Genomic DNA, 17,709 nt, shown 5'->3' with positions numbered 1-17,709 from the left:
TCGTTGCTAAATATATTCGATCAAATCCATTTGAAGTTGTTGGTGTTTGTCTTTGTTTTAAATCGTTGCTCTCCTCTCAAAGTATGTATTTATGAAACTGGGATGGGCACCTGAAGATACATCCAATATCGATATTTCATTTCCAACAACATCATAATCAATACGATCTTGATAAGTGTGTCGTTCATCCTCGACGATCATATTATGCAATATGATACATGCATAAATTATATTCTCCATGAATAATTGTGAATCGTGATTGAAGCACCCTAAATGCACGTTCTACATCCTTTTTGGTTGACTCTTGTCATTTTGTTTGCTTCTCCCCTTGTGGCATTGAAATGGTCTTCACAAATATGGCAAATTCTGGATAAATGTCATTCGTCAGATAGTATCCCATATCATATTGGGTTCCGCTAATGCTGAAATTTACCATAGGTGCACAACCCAACATAACTTTGTTAAACGCATTAGATGCATTTAACATAATAATGTCATTGTTTGACTCTATAGTACCAAAAAAAGCATGCCAAATCCACAAATCTTGTGATACAACTGCTTCAAGAATGATTATTGGATTTGCATGATCACCTTGACAAAATTGACCTTTCCACGCAACAGGACAATTATTCCATCCCTAGTGCATACATTCAATTGAGCCTAACATACCTAGAAAGCCACGTGCTGATCCCATTTGTATAATTCGTTCTATGTCTTCATTATTAGGCTTCTTTAGGTACTCATCCCCGAATATTGCACAAATAGCTGATACAAATCCTTGCAAGCATTCCACAATAGTGCTTTCACCAATGCGAATATTTTCATCGACACTATTAGTAGGTGAGCCATAAGCTAAAATAGGAAGAACATTAGTGCACTTTTTCAATGGTGATAGGCCTCTTCTACATGTTGCATCTAGTGTTATTCGAAAGTACTCATTGTGATTGGTTATGGTTATTACGATTCTCAAGAACACATGCCTTCGTATATGAAACCTTCTTCAGAACTGAGTCTCTGTATACACCGGATTGTTGAAGAAATAGTCATTGAACAATCGATCATGACCTTCCTCCCGATTACAATGTACCGCCATTCTTCTATGTGAACGATGAAGAGTGTTGTTGGCTCCTATTGATTCAAGGATCAACCTTATCCCTTCTTCCTCAGTGTTCTTTTCAAGTGATTCATTTAAGACTTGATCCAATAGTGTGTCCAAGTCGCCATCGAAGTCCATTCTATGGATAACTGAAGTATTTAAACGAGTGAACAATATTATGTAAGTTTAAGAGAAGATGTGAGAATGAGAAAGCATTACACAAATATATAACATGATTCATAACAGCTAGTTTTCAACCGTTAGTTTCCAATAACTACTTTTACAATGACTACTTTTACAACAGCTAGTTTCTAACGACTAGTTTCCAACAACTACATTACACAAACAAAACAAGTAAAATAAAATAACTAATACAATTTTTAAAATCCATGTTTTTGCTTAAGACAAACACAATACTTTTCATGACACCGAAGTTGCTATTCAGACATGCCAGTTGTGTCCTTCATTATGATTTTATACTCCAAATGCCTTTTTTGGTCTTGCAAACACCTTTCTTGTGCCTCGTTTAAGTCAAGAAGTTTTGAATGGTTGTCATTGCTAACTTTCAATTGACTTTGTATTCCAGCTAGATCAACATTAGCGAAGTAGTTGCATGTCCTTTTCCTTTTATATTCCTCTTTACTGTTTTTTGTCCTATTGATCAACACACTTGCGAAGTTACCTCACATTCTTCAACTTCAACGGGTGTCTTCGGGTTAGACAACAATGAGTATGTACTTGACGTAGATACCTTGCTCCTTTTTGAAGAGTTATCCATAAGTTTTGAATGCCATTTTGGTTCATCCATCAATAACATCTAAGCATGCTCAAATTCAAATTTTTTACCTTTTGGATCTTCCGTGAAAATTCTATGTGCAAAAGCCATAATGTCCTTCTTTCTCCATCCGCTTTTTCTTTGAGTTATTGCTTGTTTGTAGCAACCAATGAACTTTTGAACTATAGGGTGAATTTTGCTCAATTGAGACTTTAACCGAGTGATAATTCTGGTTGTGAATCGGTCGTGCTCGTCATCGTTGTTGTATGCTTCTTTTATTCTTTCCCAGTATTGATTTAATGACTAATCAACTCTAACAATTGAATTCTTCTTCTTTTTCTTCTTCTCCTCTTGCCTTCTCCCCTTTTCTTCTCTTCCCTTTCCCTTTTTTTTTTTTCAATTAAAAATTAATACTATTATATTTAAGCAACTGTTGCTTATACAAGCAATCCAAAAAAAATTTTAAGCTACTTTCATGCCACCAAGGACTCCTCCAATGGTAAGTTTCTTGAAGGATCTGTCACTTGGGTTAAGAAATTCTCCAAGCATTTGCCATTGGAGATGCTCTTAGGTGTAGGTATGATTAAATGAATTGGGCTTATTGTTGAGTCAACTCATTTACCTGCCACTTTTAGTGGGTTGAACTTGAAAAAGCTAGATCAACAATTGTATAGTTTGCTTTAGTTTGACCCGTTTAGAAATGGATTGATTATCCCAACAAACTCACACTAGAACAAAAATTAGTTTCAAGATCGGGGTTTTAAGATCGGTTATTAGAGAACCAATCTTAAAAGTGATGTTGTGACATTTTTGTAAATAAGGTTACAACTTTTAAGATCGATCACGTTTTAACTGATTTTAATAGTATGCGATGGCATACAATTGTTAATTCACAAATAGTATTTGTGTGGACTGAAGTAAGTTTTACAACTTTGAAATTTTTTATCTTAAATTTTCATTCTGTCATGTTTTATGAATACTTCTAACTGTACTAAATTTTTCTTAACAGATAGTTATAGATCGATCACCATTGTCACCAGAAGACATAAACATCATTTGGGAGCAATGAGCTACATCTTTCATTGAAACACTGACTAGTTAAGACTTATACTTTATAAAATACTTATTATGTACTTATTATGTATACATTTATGTATTGGATATGTTTCAAAAAAAAGTTCTCTTGTATTTTGTATGTATTGCGGAACATTGAAAATATATCATCAACTGCCTGATATTAATTTGCAAATTTTGTTTAGGAACCTTCTCAAAACAAGCTAATCATTTTAAAAATAAATCATAACTTTTAAGATCGATCATGGTAATAGTCGATCTTAAAAGTCTAGTTTTTAAGATCATCTATTAGCATGACCGATCTTAAAAGTTTAAATTTTAAGATCGACTATTAGCAAGACCGATCTTAAAAGTCTAATTTTTAAGATCGACTATTGGAGTGATTGGTCTTAAAAGTCCAACTTTTAAGATCGACTATTGACATGACCTATCTTAAAAGTCCAAGTTTTAAGATTGGCTAACAACCAATCCTAAAAAGTTCAACTTTTAAGATCAGTTCCTCTAAGATTGATCAAGGAACCAATTTTAAAAGTAAAAAATAATCAATCTTAAAAGTGTTTTTTTCACTAGTATCATTAGCTGATTTAGGTTTTTAGTATTTAACATTTTTTAAATTTAAAAACCACGATATACATATTTTTCTTACTTTTATAATAATGATAAAATTTTACTCATAAATCATAATTTATTAAATATATTTAAGTTAAATTCCTAGTTCAAACATAAAGAATCCATTAACAAAATCCATTGAAAACAGAACCAAAAGCAAATTTAAGTTTATTATTATTATTTTACATATATTTTTTTTAACAGAAAAACAAAGTGTAAATGCAATCTTTAAATTATTATTATTGAAAAATACTAAAGTCTTTTTAAATGTTTATTTAAATTTCAATTATAAAATGTATTAAAAATACCCTTAAGTTATTTTTTCTGAATATATTAAATACTGCATTGTTTTTAAATGTTTTTTTATGCATTCTTAGTAAGTACATAATTGTTAATTATTATGGCTATACGACTTGCTTATCATTTATCCTGTGTTCTCTTCGTTAAAGGACAAAATCTATTGGTGTTACACTTGTATTTTCTTAATAAAAAATTTAGCAAACAGTTGAGCTATCAAAAATTGAGCAAATAGGTGAAATATAAACAGGCAGAATAAGATTATTTTGTGAAAGTGAGAAAACAGTCAAGAAATTCATGGAAATAATTATAATTAGTCCTTAATCATAATTAAGCTCTAGTAAAAATTTAAATTTAATTATGTGGCATTTGATTTTAATTCATTTACAAGATAATACGCGTTTATGGAAGCTTTCTGGTAGTTAAAAAAATAATAATAACTGAGTCACAAAACTATTTTTAAATGCCCCAAGTTAATATAAGTGAGTCATTAACTCCCTACCCATGTTATTAGCACAAAAGGATCAAGAGAAACGATGACTTTCACCGTTTGAGTAAAAAACCACACCAACGAGTAAATCCCACTTAAACTGATCCATGATTTCAATGAAACAATTGAAAAAAGTACTTGGAGCCATGCCCCGTTGTCTGTGGCCAAACTTTTTAGGTGAAAAATGTGAGGGAATTCAAATTTTTATGTACTGATTGTGTCCCTAAATTTAACTAAACTACAGACTTTTTGCATTCTTCTACGCTAGTCTATGCAATAGGTACACCAACAAATTTTCTTGCACTACTTGCTCTACACATTCAGCTATATGCTTGTCTATGTAATAGGTACAACAACAAAGAAAGGAAGATCCTAACTCATTCCAACTACCCTACTTGCTCTAGACCATGCTGTTCCCTCTTGAGATCAGAGGGAGGCAAAAAGCAATCCATGGACAAGCCACAAATGTTAAAATCAATCTCTTCGATCCTCCATGTTTCCTCAATTCTCCGCTGGTGATTATGCGCCATACCATACCTATATAAGATGGCCACTGTTTTGCCACCATGCGCTATGTTAATGCCATTCACATACCTATAGTCCTCAATCACAGATTCCATGCTAGTTTCCCAGAAAACAGAATCGTTTCCCTTGGCAGGTTTCATTCTTACCAACTTGGTATCCTCGAATTTGATAAGTAGCCCTGTGCGCTGGCTAAAGTATCCCCACACCGTGTGTCTTATAATTTCAGTGTGGGAAGTGTTTTGGGCTTCGAGGATGTCATGTGCTGTGTCTAACTTGAGTAAAAAACAATCTTCATTGTTGATGGTTTTCTCTCCTACACATACAGCGTCTATGAACAAGTTAGCTGTACACCTTGGATCCAGCCCCTGATAATAACAACCACAAAATGAACAAATAAACAGAGTAAAAAACAATCCTTGATCAAACCCCTTTACCCCTTTAACCATATTTAATTAGCAGAATTGGCGTAAGATATATACAGTCAAGCAATTGTTACTCTTTTGTATGGATATAAAAAAAATCCTTGATCAAACCCCTTTGATAGGCATGGCTATGGCCTATAAATCAAAACTTGTACTCGCACATCAACAGAACAATGACTCAATTATTGATTAACAGGCATATAAAACATTAAGTTTCTGAAATAGATGCTCAAAGTCGATCATTGCCGTTATGAAATATTTATTGACCATTCTTGAGGACTAAGTTTATTTATTGTTATATTAAGATCAAATTGTCTGGTACTACATATTCTACCAATTAAGATTTTTGGACTCTATGATTGCAAATATTGTCACATTTGTCCCCAGAACAAAACCGTAAGCACAATTTAAAATGTTAGCTGATAAGTAAAAAAGTGGTGTAGGGCAATGAGTGAGGTAGTAATGACATATTTATGTGATGTTGTTGTACCTGAAAGAAGCGGCGAAGGGGTCTAGGGGGGCCTTGGTTGGCATGACTAAGTTGAGAAGAAGATTGGTTCCATGCGACCTTGCCATCACTCCCTGCACTAACCTTGAAACCAGAGACAACCAATTCAAAGTGCCACAAATTTGGGTTCTTTTGCCACAAGACAAAACCCCCTACTTCAGCCCTGCCTATTGGTTTAACGGTTTCACCCCCTTGACGCATCTCGGAGCCAGACATTCTGACTTGTCCCACCGCATACATGCTTTTCAAGGAATCCATTGCGCCCACTCCTCCAATCGCAGCTATGTACTGCTGCACTATATATTTGGCACTGGAAGCTTCCTGCACATGGATCCAATATGTATATAATAAAAGTAGATGAATTGATGTATATATATATATATATATAGGAAAAAAGAAGAGGAAACTTACGATGGAAGAACCTTGGAAGGGGCGAGTTAAGGTGTGATCGGATTGGACCTGGAGAGGGATGAAGGGGCAGCCAACGAGCTTGAGCAAAGCGAGGAATTCGTTGTTGGTGGAAGCGGAGAGATGGGATTGAGAGGGTAAGGACTTGTGCTGAGCTCTCATGAGGGCGCGGAGGTTCTGCCAGCGGTTGGAGCCGCTGCTGCCGATGCTCGTCCACATGTCCTCCGGAATGGGCACCTCCAGCACCGTCTCCAACCCATCCACCTTCTCGAAATTCGGACACAGTTTCCTCATCAATGGCGTGCCAAACCATGCATGCACCTCAATTGCAAACGTCAAACATGTACACAACTCTTTATCCCTTTTCCTTTTTCACCCCAACCGCTTATTATTTTTATATAACCACCAATTTTACTCCATCCAAACCAACTTCATGCTTAACCTTTAATAACCTCCTCTCCCCGAAATGTTCTCCATTGCATTAGAGCATATTCATTCACCAAATTCATGTATTTAATAGTATATATAATAGATATGTTACAAATCCTGTAATTTTGATTTGTAGATTGATTTGACAAGTATCACTGTTCAAAATTAGACTAATTTTAATAATTTTATAAATAATGTAAAAATAAAATAAATGTGTTTCTAATTATTTTATGTATAATTATTATATGTATAAATAATATTTATTAAAGTGTTATTATTATGTGTATCTTTTTCTTAGTGAAAGTGTTGAGTGTTAGGTTTCTTTGGTTCTGTGTTTGTCATCGACATGTATTTCTAAGTTATTCCATGAGCCTTTGGGTGATGCTTGTGATTTAAATGGTACCACATGTATATAAATTTAGATTGAGTCAATGCATACCCTCTAATGATCTAATAAGTTTTTATACTTTACAGCTCAACAACTAAAACATTTGAAAACATAAATATAATTACCTAAGGTTACATGCAAACAATCCCTATATACATGTAATAATATATGTATGTGCATGTATGTTTGTATGTATGTATAAACTTCATCAACTAAAAACATAAATGTAAGCCTTTCAGTGGAACTACAACTATAAGTTAAACATATATGTACATACAATAATCTTGGACGACAAAAAAACATGATCTTAAGTTGTCGGTCAAACAATTACAAAAAGATAGTTACACCAGGATAGTTCAAGTAACATTGTCATCTTCTAGCATGACTTCCAAAACTGGTTCATCCTCCCGCCTAATCCTACTCTGCTCCCATAACAAATATGATCATCTCATTTCAACTACATAGAAATAATCAAGAACGAGCTTACAAAAAACAATAACAAGTACAAAATTTGTTGTATATTTTGAAATATTTCAAAAAGTTAATTAATTCATGACATTATTTTAATTTTAAATTCAAAATAGTTATTTTATTAATTATAGGTTTCAAAATCTAATTAATATCGATTTTAGTGAGATATAATAACTGATTGTTGTAATTTTAATTATCAAATATTTTAAAAATTTATTAGTTTTAATTCTCGTAATAATTATAGTCACAGTGGTCAATATCTCCTTTTATAAATATTGCGAATCAGTAAAAGTCAAATGTACTGAATACTGCTCTCTTCTTTATTCTCTCTTTTCAGGGTCAAGAACTTGCCAGTTCTGTATCATTAGTCTAATAATAGAAAGTTCTTGTTGTATCATGGGAACTTGTGTGGGAGTCTATGAATAAATCCTTTAGAATAGTACATTGCACACTTCAAAAGTTCAAATAAGTTTGTGCTCTCAACATCCATGGATAATAAAAGTAAAGTATGACTATACTATCAACATCAACATAGTAAGACTTTGTCTTAGACTACATTAACTCGATTGGAAGATAATTAGAGTATGATAAAAGTTTCTTTTTAATATGTTTGTTTTACTATGTTCGACTCGTCTTGATTTTGTACATTTTACTGGTATTGTAGTACTTGTTTGCGGGTATTTCTTGATTATTATTTTTCCTAATTAATTCCTATGAAGTGATTAATTCAAAGTGCTTTCATTTTTGGGATCACAAATAATTTAAACTAAAACTTAAATATATTTTTTTATAAACTAATAGTATGTGGAGACTATTCCTCGAAGAAAATAAAATTTAAATTTTATAATTATAATTATCTTAAAATATTTTTTTAAATCACACTATCAGATAAATAATATTTTTTGTCAAGGTGTAGTTGGCAAAGAAAAGTTTTGTAAATCACACTATCACTATCAGATATATAAATACAATTTTTTGATAGTATATCCAAAGTCTTAAGTTTGAACCTTGATATCATCATCAATATAGTTTGAATCAATAAAAAAATTACACCATTAGATAAATAAATGTTTGTGAGAATTTTTTTGTTATGTATAGTGGTTAACAAAGAATTTTTCTAACTTTTAAGCAACTTTTGTCAAAGTTTTGCTCTTGTTTTTTTTTTTTTTTTTTTTTTTTTTTTTTTTATTTCATAAGAGTTAAAGGAAAAAGAAACCAAAATCAGAAAAACTAGTAAACAAAAAACATAATCATCATGACTAGTTAGTTCTAGCCAAACTATTTACGAGGCACACATGTTCCTGCAACATCTTTCATGAGTAATTCCTCCATGTCCAAAGGGGCTTTTTCCAAGATCACCAAATCTTCAGATGATAATGCATCTTTTTTAGCCAAAAAAATCTGCACAAAAGTTTCCTTTTGTAGAATATGTCACTACAAGGAAAATGATAAATCGCGACGGACAAATTGCGACTGTTATCTAGAAACCATCGTCGCTTTGATATTGTGACCCTTCATACGACAGTTTTCAAAATCGTCGCAAAATTGTTCAACATTGCGACGGTTTATCGTAAACCATCGCAAAATTTGTTTAACATTGTGACAGTTAATCATAAATCGTCGCAAAATTTTTTAACATTGCGACAGTTAGTTATAAACCGTCGCAAACTTTTCAGCATTGCGACGGTTTGAAGTATTATGTATATTATCTTAATGAACTTATATTTTATTAACAATTTTATATATATACTTCCTTTAACATGAGGTACACAATTTTTTTTCTTTATATAATTTCAAAATCGTGACTAGAATATAAATTTATCTTTCAACAAACTTATAAATTTATCTTGTATGTAAGATGTGTTAGAGTATATAAATAAATATAATTATCATTTTATAACTTAATTTTTGAGTTATCGGATCACATATTATTGAATAATTTACAATGTTAAATTTTATAAATTTTATTTTAAATGTCCATCTTTTTAACACTATTAAAAATAAAAATAAAAAATATGTTAAATTTTATAAAAATCTAATTTAATTTATTTATGATATAAATATGTTTTTAATATCTAATATATATTTTTAGATGATAATTTATTTTAAAATATATCTTATAATAACAATTCTAAATAGAGCATAAATCTTATGATTTTTCTTATTTTGATTTTTTTAATCAATATATACAATTTTACTATTTTGATTTTTTCAATCAACGTATACAATAAATAAAAAACACAAAAGATAAACATGCATGGTACAAATTTTATTTTATCAAAAAATATTTATTTTAATATATTACATTATATATGTGAATATTAAGCATATATATATATATACATATATATATTATAGTTAAACTTTTTTAAAAAATTAATTCATTATTAAGAAAAAAAATTTATCACATGAGAATTAATTTCTTTAAAAAATTTGACAGATATCAAATAAATAAACATTTTTTTCTGAATCTATATTTTTATTTTATTAGAATATAATTTTTATTTTTTAAAATATATTATTTTTGTAGATAAAAAATTATGTATATGTCAAATAGTAGTGGGGGCAAGTGCCCCACTATTCCAAACGTGCATCCGTTCCTATATATATATATATATATATATATATATATATAATATAGGGGGTTATAATTATACCGGTGTAACTTTTACTAAGTATTATGTCGCTCAATAACTTTATATTAAATGTGAATTTTGTAAATCCAACCGTTAAATTGAAAGTTCATATCACTTTATAAGTGTATATCAAATTTTGTTAAAATTGAACAACAACCGGAAGGTAATCAAAGTGTTTATATTTTAGTGTATTTTAAAATGAATATATTACATCAATTTTGTTTTATAAAAATGAAGTATCAAATCATCTTGGATTAATATAAAGTTTTGTATATATAATCTATGAGAGATATGAACTTTCAATCTAACAGTTGGATTTACCAAATTCACATTTAATATAAAGTTATTGAGCGGTGTAATACTCACCGCTCAATAACTTTATATTAAATGTGAATTTTGTAAATTCAACCGTTAAATTAAAAATCTTTTACTCTTAAATCATATACACAAAATGTTATATTAATCGAAGATGATTTCTTATAAAACAAAATTAAATCTGTCAAAAAATTTATATTTTCGATGAGAAAATTTTTGTAGGAAAAGCTATATTATTGATGGAATATTTCAGAAAAATTTATATTTGTCGAAAATGTAAGAACTGGTTTTAAATTTGATATGAAAATATTATGATATAATTAGATAAGATTTTAAGTTAGTATTTTATTAATGGTTGATAATTAAAAAATAAAACAAGGATAAATACATTTTTTTGAATTTTATATGTTTGATTTAAGATAACTTACAAATAACTCTTGATAAAGTTATTCCGCTCAATAACTCATGGTGTGTGTTGAATTTCATCGATCCAATTAATTGTTAATTTAAAAGTTATTAAATTTTACTAATAATTAATATAAAAAATTTAATTAGTTTTGGAATAAATTATTTGCTAATTAACAATATAATTGAAACATTAATTATTTTAAATTATTTAACTAAAATCTTATTGACAATTTATTATATGATCTTAATATTTTTGTATAACTAATATCTGGTTTTAAATTTGATATGAGAATATTATATATAATTAGATAAGATTTTAAGTTAATATTTTATTAATAGTTGATAATTAGAAAATAAAACAAGGATAAATACATTTTTTTGAATTTTATATGTTCGATTTAAGGTAAATAAATATATTAAATTAATTAATAATTTATTTAAAATATTAAAATTTAATTTATAAGTATGTAATAAATAAATATTTATAATTTTATAAATTATATTATCATTATAAATTATAAAATTAAATAATTTAAATTATAATTTTAAATAGAAATAAGTAGATGTTAATTATAAAAGTAAGTACATATAAATAAAGAATAACTAAATATATTATTATTATTATTATTCGTAATATAAAATTATTATATATTATTATTATAGTACAAATATGAGATTGTATATTTGAGAATGACTTAAATGAATTAATTTGTACAAGTTATATTGACAACATATATATACATTTCGGTAGCTTACTCATCAGAACTTCACAGTTAAGCGTGCTTGACCTGGAGTAGTACAGGGATGAGTGACCTTCTGGGAAGTTTCCCAGAAATTGCACAAGTAAGGATAAAACACGCTAAACAGTGAAATATCGTGAAATAGAACCCTTGAGAGGCCAAATATGAGGATTGTTACATTAATAAATTTATTAAAATTAAAAAAAAAAAATTTCGACGGGTAAAAAAAGGGTCGTAATATTAATTTAGAGGCAGTTGGTGCGATAGTTGATGAAAGGGTCGCAATGTTAATATAGAGGCATTTAGTGCGTCGGGTGTTTCAGGGGTCGCAACTCCAATTTTGCGATGGTTTGTGCAACAGTACTGATAACCGTCGCAAAATTGCCTGGTGACGGACAATTCTGTGACGGTTCCCAAACCGTCGTAATGTTGTCTTTGCGGCAGTTTTAACCGTCGCAATGTAGGCCATATAACCGTCGCAAAATCGTCATTTTCTTGTAGTGTGTATGACTTGATAGGTCCGATATCTTGATATTAACTCTTTAATCTTATCCAGTAGAACGGAATACCTATGGTAATGTGAATTATCTTATTGAAGCAACTAAACCACATATAAACAATTGGACTGACAATATACATGGGAATAACCATGCTCCCAACAGAGTGCAAGTCCTTTCCACATGGCCACAAGTTCAGCATGGATATTATTACTAACTCCTATACTACCAAAGAATCCAACCATGAACCTACTTGTATTATGACGGACTAGGCCTCCCACACCTACTGCCCCTGGGTTTGTTAACGCACTACCATCAACATTTATTGTAACCCAATCTCCTTCCTTCGCCGTCCGTCTCACCAAACGAATACTCCTCTGCCATAGACTCCCTGAGGTAGGTTCACCTGCATAAGCTCTCATAAAAGCTGAGCACCATGAGATAACCCAAACCGTTAAATCAGCCACCTTATCCAACTTTCCATTAAAGACCATATTATTTCTTGATTGCTAGATAACCCAGAGTAACACCAGAATGATATTTCCTTGCTCCTCCACCAAATGCTTCAGCCAATCCTTAAGCGTTTCTGAACCTGCAGGTAGGTGGGGTTTACGCAAACCAAGAGTACTCCGAAGCGCACCAGCTCATGGGCAATCCAACAAACAATGCATAAGAGTTTCATGGTGAACATTACACACTAGACAATTATTGTTGTCGATGATACTTCGATGAACCAAAGCCTCCTTAGTTGGCAGCGCTTCATAGCAAATTTGCCATAAAAAGAATTGAATTGAAGTTGGCAAACATGTCTGCCAAATCCAAACCCAATCTGTTTCATCAAGTTGAACAGTTTGTCGTTGAAATAGCGATGTATATGTACTTTTGACTGAATACAAACCTGCCAATTCTGTCTCCCAAGTCCAAACATCCCTGACGTTCTCGGATGACACCCAGTTCACTACCATCACTTCCAAACCAATATCATTTGGTATTTGCTCTTGTTGATGCTATGGTATTTTTCTTTCAATACTTGTATTTTTGTTAGTTATTTTTTCATTTTTCTTTTGTTATTTTATTTGCTATTTATAAAAAAAAATTAATATGTAGTTACCTATGTTGTTGCCTTTACATGTCAATGACGATAATAGAGATTGGAGGAAGCAAAAAGAAATTAATTTTTAGTTTTTTGAAACAACAAATAAATTCTCAAAACAAACATTCTTAAAATATAGGATTGGATTTAACACAATCCTACAAATTTGGTTTGTAAGATGAAGAGTGTTCCCCAATTATAAATATTTTATTTATTTTATCTCTAATTAATATGAAACTTGAATATTTTTTTTCAAGACACCCTCTTACATGCAGTATTATTAAGTTTGATACACAGATAAAATAATGATTTATGATAGATACAACTTAAGTTTTTCTTAATAAACATATTTTAAAATCTACTAAAATTTGAAAATAAAAGATATTTTAAAAAGTAAAAATGACAAATATTTTCTTATACCAAACAGCCCTTCTTTGTTTATTTTCTCTTTGACCAGTCACGGTTATGGTGTGGGCCTAGCTCACGACGCTTTTTTATTTTTGGTTTATGACTTCCCATTATTTGGACTGGCACATAAATTATATTTGATTCTGAACAATTATTAATTCATTCAATGCAAATAATATAGTAAAATGAACTAACAAGATGCGTGGGAACTTATTAATTTCATTGGCTTTGTTAGTTTGTGTATTTCACTCTTCTTTGATTATTAAAAGTCAATAATTCTATGTTGGTCCAACAAGTTACATGCGAATTGTGAAATGCGAATAGCTTTCAAAGTTTTATATATACGGCAAGCATACGTTGTTACCATGGAAATAAAATACGGGTTCATTAGTTTTGGGGTAAAATAGTATAAAAAAAAATTGTGCACACACAAAAAAAAACTCATTTATATGTAGCAGAGAAAGACGATACACTATTTTCTTACACCTTATTTTCATATACATATTTTTTTAATCACTACAACAAAATTTGTTATTAACGATAATTATTTAATGATAATAATTTAATTGTCGTTATTTAATTATATAATAAAAATATTAATGGCTAATATATAATAGTCACTAAAAATTATTTATATTACATTAAAGATTACTATTAGTGACAATTATTTATAGAAAAAATTTAAGTTCCACATCAATTAGAGATAAGATAACTAAATAGCATATAAGTGAGTAATAATTATCACCTTATAAGTTGATTTTATAGGATTGAGTTAGACTCCTAATTCACTATTCTAAATTGCTATCAAATCACTCACTATTACCAAGTTCAATAGTGCTATACAATTAGAGAACAACTTTCACCTTATAAATCTTATATATCTTAAGAGATAAGACAATTAAAAAATATATAAATAGAAGACAACCTCATCTTACAAATCTCACATCGACTATAGATAAAAAAGTATATAAGTTATAAATTTAGAAAAGAAAATTATAGGAATAAATTATTTAAAGTTTTACTAGCAAGAGATAAAAGTCACTAAATGGATGGAAAGGAGACAATTGAAAAAAATAACTTTTAATAGCCTTTAAAATGGTTACTAGAATTGTCACTAAAAAAAATAAGTTTTCTCAAAAATTTAGTAGGCCTTTACCGGCATTTTATATAAATGCCGGTAATAGTATTAACAACCCTAGATACATTAGTCATTATTTAAATACTGATAAAAAAAATAATGGTCATTTATATGACTACTAAATAATAAATTAATTGTCACAAAAACTAATTTTAGTGTAGTGAACTATTCCAAATCACTCATTTTTCAATTACAGACCACCCATATAACTCATATTATTTCTATATATACTTTAAAAATAATATATGAAGACATGAAGTGATTCATTTTGCTTAATAAATTTTAATATTAATTATTTTTTTATATATAATCTTATAATTTAACAATATATATCATAAAATTAATGTAGACTTCTTGTGAAAAAAAAATTACTGATCCGTTTTTATATATAAACTTTTTTTTACTATTTTTCCCATTTTATAAAATCATATTCTAATTATTAGTTGTATTAATTATATTTTTTAAAAATATTTTTATTTTATTAACGATTCTTATAGGTAAAAATAATATTTTTTTTAAATTAGTAGGATAAATTTTGCTCTCTCTCATTAAGATTATAAAAAATAAATATACATAAATATCTATTTCATCTAGTTTGACATGATTTTCTTTTCAAATATTAATTAATTAGATAAAAAATAGTTATGTGAAAAGAGAAAAGGTTAATTTAAGAGATATTAAGAATAGTTTTTTTGGAAAGGTGGTTTAAAGGTTAAATAAATAAATATATATATATATATATATATATATATATATATATTTTTTTTTCTTTTTCTTTTTCTTTTCCACAGTTGCTTATTTTATCTTTTAGTCTTTATATTTATCTTTTTTTTTTAAAATTTTTTTTAATTTTTATAGTTTCAAGATGTCTTTTATTTGTTTAAGATAGATCTTTAGTCTGTATACTTACAATTTTTTAATCCTTTTAGTTTCTATTGTTATTTTTTTTTGGTAACGTCTTGTTCATGTTGTTGTGACATATGTTTTAATTTAACTATGTGTATATGGTATCTGTCGACGTTTCGTATCTCTTTTTTATCCTCATTTGCAACATCCATTATTGAGACACCTATTCTTACCCTCACAAAATTAAAGATCTCTACGTCAATACAAAGCAGACAACATCACACACACAAAAAAAAATTAACAATAAGGATTAAAAGGATTAAAAACTTCAAGTATAAGAACTAAAAAACTCTATCTTAAAACTATAGAAACTAAAAATGATTGAAAAAGATAAATATAAAGACTAAAAATATTTATTTTTAACTATAAGTACTAAAAGTTAAAGTAAATAAAACTATACAAACTAAAAAATTATTTTAACCTAATTTAAATTAGTGACAAATTTAATGCTCTTAACTAAATTAACTAAAAGACATCAAATAAAAACAAAATTAACTAATTTTTTAAAACGGTGTAATTTAGTTAAAAGAATTTTATAAATAAAGATTATAATATACTAATATAGATGTTATACAATACCATCTATGGGTTTGTTTACATTATATATTTTTTAAAATTTGTATTATTTATATTGATAAAAAAATTGCATATTTTATAATGTATGTCCGTAATTAAAAGTAAGATTTATAAAAATATTTAATTGTATATCACTTATAATTTTTTTATTTTTATTTTTATGAACATAGTTCACGTATGAAGATCGGTCTTAATATTTAATGGGCTTTAGACAAAACAATGAATTAGAACCTCTCAAATATAAGTATTAAAATATAAAAATATATTTTCTAAAAAAAATAGACACATAATTTTATTAAAAAAGATTATACATCTTATTATATTAAGTGCATAATATAACTTTAGAGAAGGAAGGGAATATAGTAATAGTATGTAGTAGAGTTGTTAATTTGAGTCCAACTCACAAATAAGGTCAAGTTGGAACTTAAAAAGGATAGCCTAATAGAATTCGGTCATTTTGGTTTGGCCTGTTAAGCTCAATAGGTCAAATGAGCATATGTCAGCCATACCCATTAAACTAATAGGTGAAATAATCTAAACTATTGTCAACCTATAATTTTGTAATGTATTATAAAATAATAAAATAAATTATAATAATAGCAATAATCTTTCACTCTTTTGTATTTACTTAAAGAATTGTGGTTACAAGGTTAGAGTTAGGGATAGTCATTGTGAAAGTTTCGTTGTTCTTGTTGCGCTCTTGATAGCTTGACCTCATGACTTGTCATTTGTGTTTTGTTTGTTGAAGAAGATGGAGACCAGTCACGCTCGTGTCTGTGCTCATGGAGTCACCATGATGACTCTATAACAACCGGACAGGTCATTACATTTATTATAACATAGCTATCAAGGAATGAAAAACATAAACATCATTTAACCTAAGATTCTCATGCAAGAAATACCTGGCTATTCATGCAATAATTTATCTATAAAAGTAAAAAAACTTAAAATAGTCTCTTCTTATAACATCTTAAAACATAAAATCCCTTAGTGGAATTACAACACAATAACTATTTGTATCAAAACACATCATCTCCTACATGGCCCAACATCATGCTCGCTCTACAACCTAATCTTGACTTGCTCACATAATAATATGATCATTAGAGTCCAAGAACATGGAAAAGCAAAGGTAATCTTGCATACAAAGAAAAAAAAAATATAGAAGCCATCATCTAACTATATAACATCTTCACAACAATCAACACAACAATAACAATATGCTCTTCTTAACAACATAGAACAACACAAGTAATCATTAATATGAATTAACAATTTTACAACTCTACATACAACTTAACAACACAATATCTTAACAACACAACATCTTAATGCATCGTCACACATTTCAACTAAGAGAGCTCTTACAACACAAGTGAGTAGTCTAAGTAATTTGACCATACTGAATCAATAATACAAAAAAACCTTTCATTTTTATGTCATACAACACAATTTGGATATTATTCCATTGTCAATGCAACAATGATTTCTCTGATTTCG

At 28.8% G+C, this 17,709-nt stretch overlaps 3 protein-coding genes across 3 annotated transcripts; all 3 read right to left on the bottom strand.

The window, feature by feature from the left end:
* Nucleotides 1-307: 307 nt before the first annotated feature.
* Nucleotides 308-1,234, bottom strand: LOC145951976 (uncharacterized). The gene is made up of 4 exons (XM_083064185.1): nt 1,149-1,234; nt 962-1,014; nt 670-852; nt 308-507 (listed from the first exon to the last, which is right to left on the bottom strand). Exons 1-4 carry the CDS (start codon nt 1,232-1,234, stop codon nt 308-310), a joined length of 522 nt encoding a protein of 173 aa, XP_082920311.1.
* Nucleotides 1,235-4,466: 3,232 nt separating this feature from the next.
* LOC109795540 (uncharacterized) lies at nt 4,467-6,677 on the bottom strand. The gene is made up of 3 exons (XM_020355075.3): nt 6,208-6,677; nt 5,779-6,117; nt 4,467-5,231 (listed from the first exon to the last, which is right to left on the bottom strand). Exons 1-3 carry the CDS (start codon nt 6,496-6,498, stop codon nt 4,728-4,730), a joined length of 1,134 nt encoding a protein of 377 aa, XP_020210664.1. The 5' UTR covers nt 6,499-6,677; the 3' UTR covers nt 4,467-4,727.
* A 700-nt stretch (nt 6,678-7,377) lies between these two features.
* LOC109805997 (putative ribonuclease H protein At1g65750) lies at nt 7,378-12,582 on the bottom strand. Its single transcript, XM_020368323.2, has 2 exons — nt 12,229-12,582; nt 7,378-7,443 (listed from the first exon to the last, which is right to left on the bottom strand). Exons 1-2 carry the CDS (start codon nt 12,580-12,582, stop codon nt 7,378-7,380), a joined length of 420 nt encoding a protein of 139 aa, XP_020223912.2.
* Nucleotides 12,583-17,709: the final 5,127 nt, after the last annotated feature.

The sequence above is a fragment of the Cajanus cajan genome, chromosome 9, assembly GCF_000230855.2.
Source record: "Cajanus cajan strain Asha chromosome 9, NIPB_CcT2T_4, whole genome shotgun sequence".
Classification (NCBI taxonomy): Eukaryota; Viridiplantae; Streptophyta; class Magnoliopsida; order Fabales; family Fabaceae; genus Cajanus; species Cajanus cajan.
Note: the sequence above shows the minus strand (reverse complement) of the source record. Positions and strands in the feature narration are given on the sequence as shown.

Coding starts and splice junctions, on each gene's coding strand:
- LOC145951976 (XM_083064185.1), bottom strand. CDS start 1,234: ATGGACTTCGATGGCGACTTGGACACACTATTGGATCAAGTCTTAAAT. Junction 1,015..1,148: donor ACTGAGGAAGAAGGGATAAG/GTTGATCCTTGA, acceptor CGGTGTATACAG/AGACTCAGTTCTGAAGAAGG. Junction 853..961: donor GGCATGTGTTCTTGAGAATC/GTAATAACCATA, acceptor TTCCTATTTTAG/CTTATGGCTCACCTACTAAT.
- LOC109795540 (XM_020355075.3), bottom strand. CDS start 6,498: ATGAGGAAACTGTGTCCGAATTTCGAGAAGGTGGATGGGTTGGAGACG. Junction 6,118..6,207: donor CCTTCCAAGGTTCTTCCATC/GTAAGTTTCCTC, acceptor ATCCATGTGCAG/GAAGCTTCCAGTGCCAAATA. Junction 5,232..5,778: donor CCCTTCGCCGCTTCTTTCAG/GTACAACAACAT, acceptor TGTTATTATCAG/GGGCTGGATCCAAGGTGTAC.
- LOC109805997 (XM_020368323.2), bottom strand. CDS start 12,582: ATGGTCTTTAATGGAAAGTTGGATAAGGTGGCTGATTTAACGGTTTGG. Junction 7,444..12,228: donor GGGAGCATGGTTATTCCCAT/GTATATTGTCAG, acceptor TTATGGGAGCAG/AGTAGGATTAGGCGGGAGGA.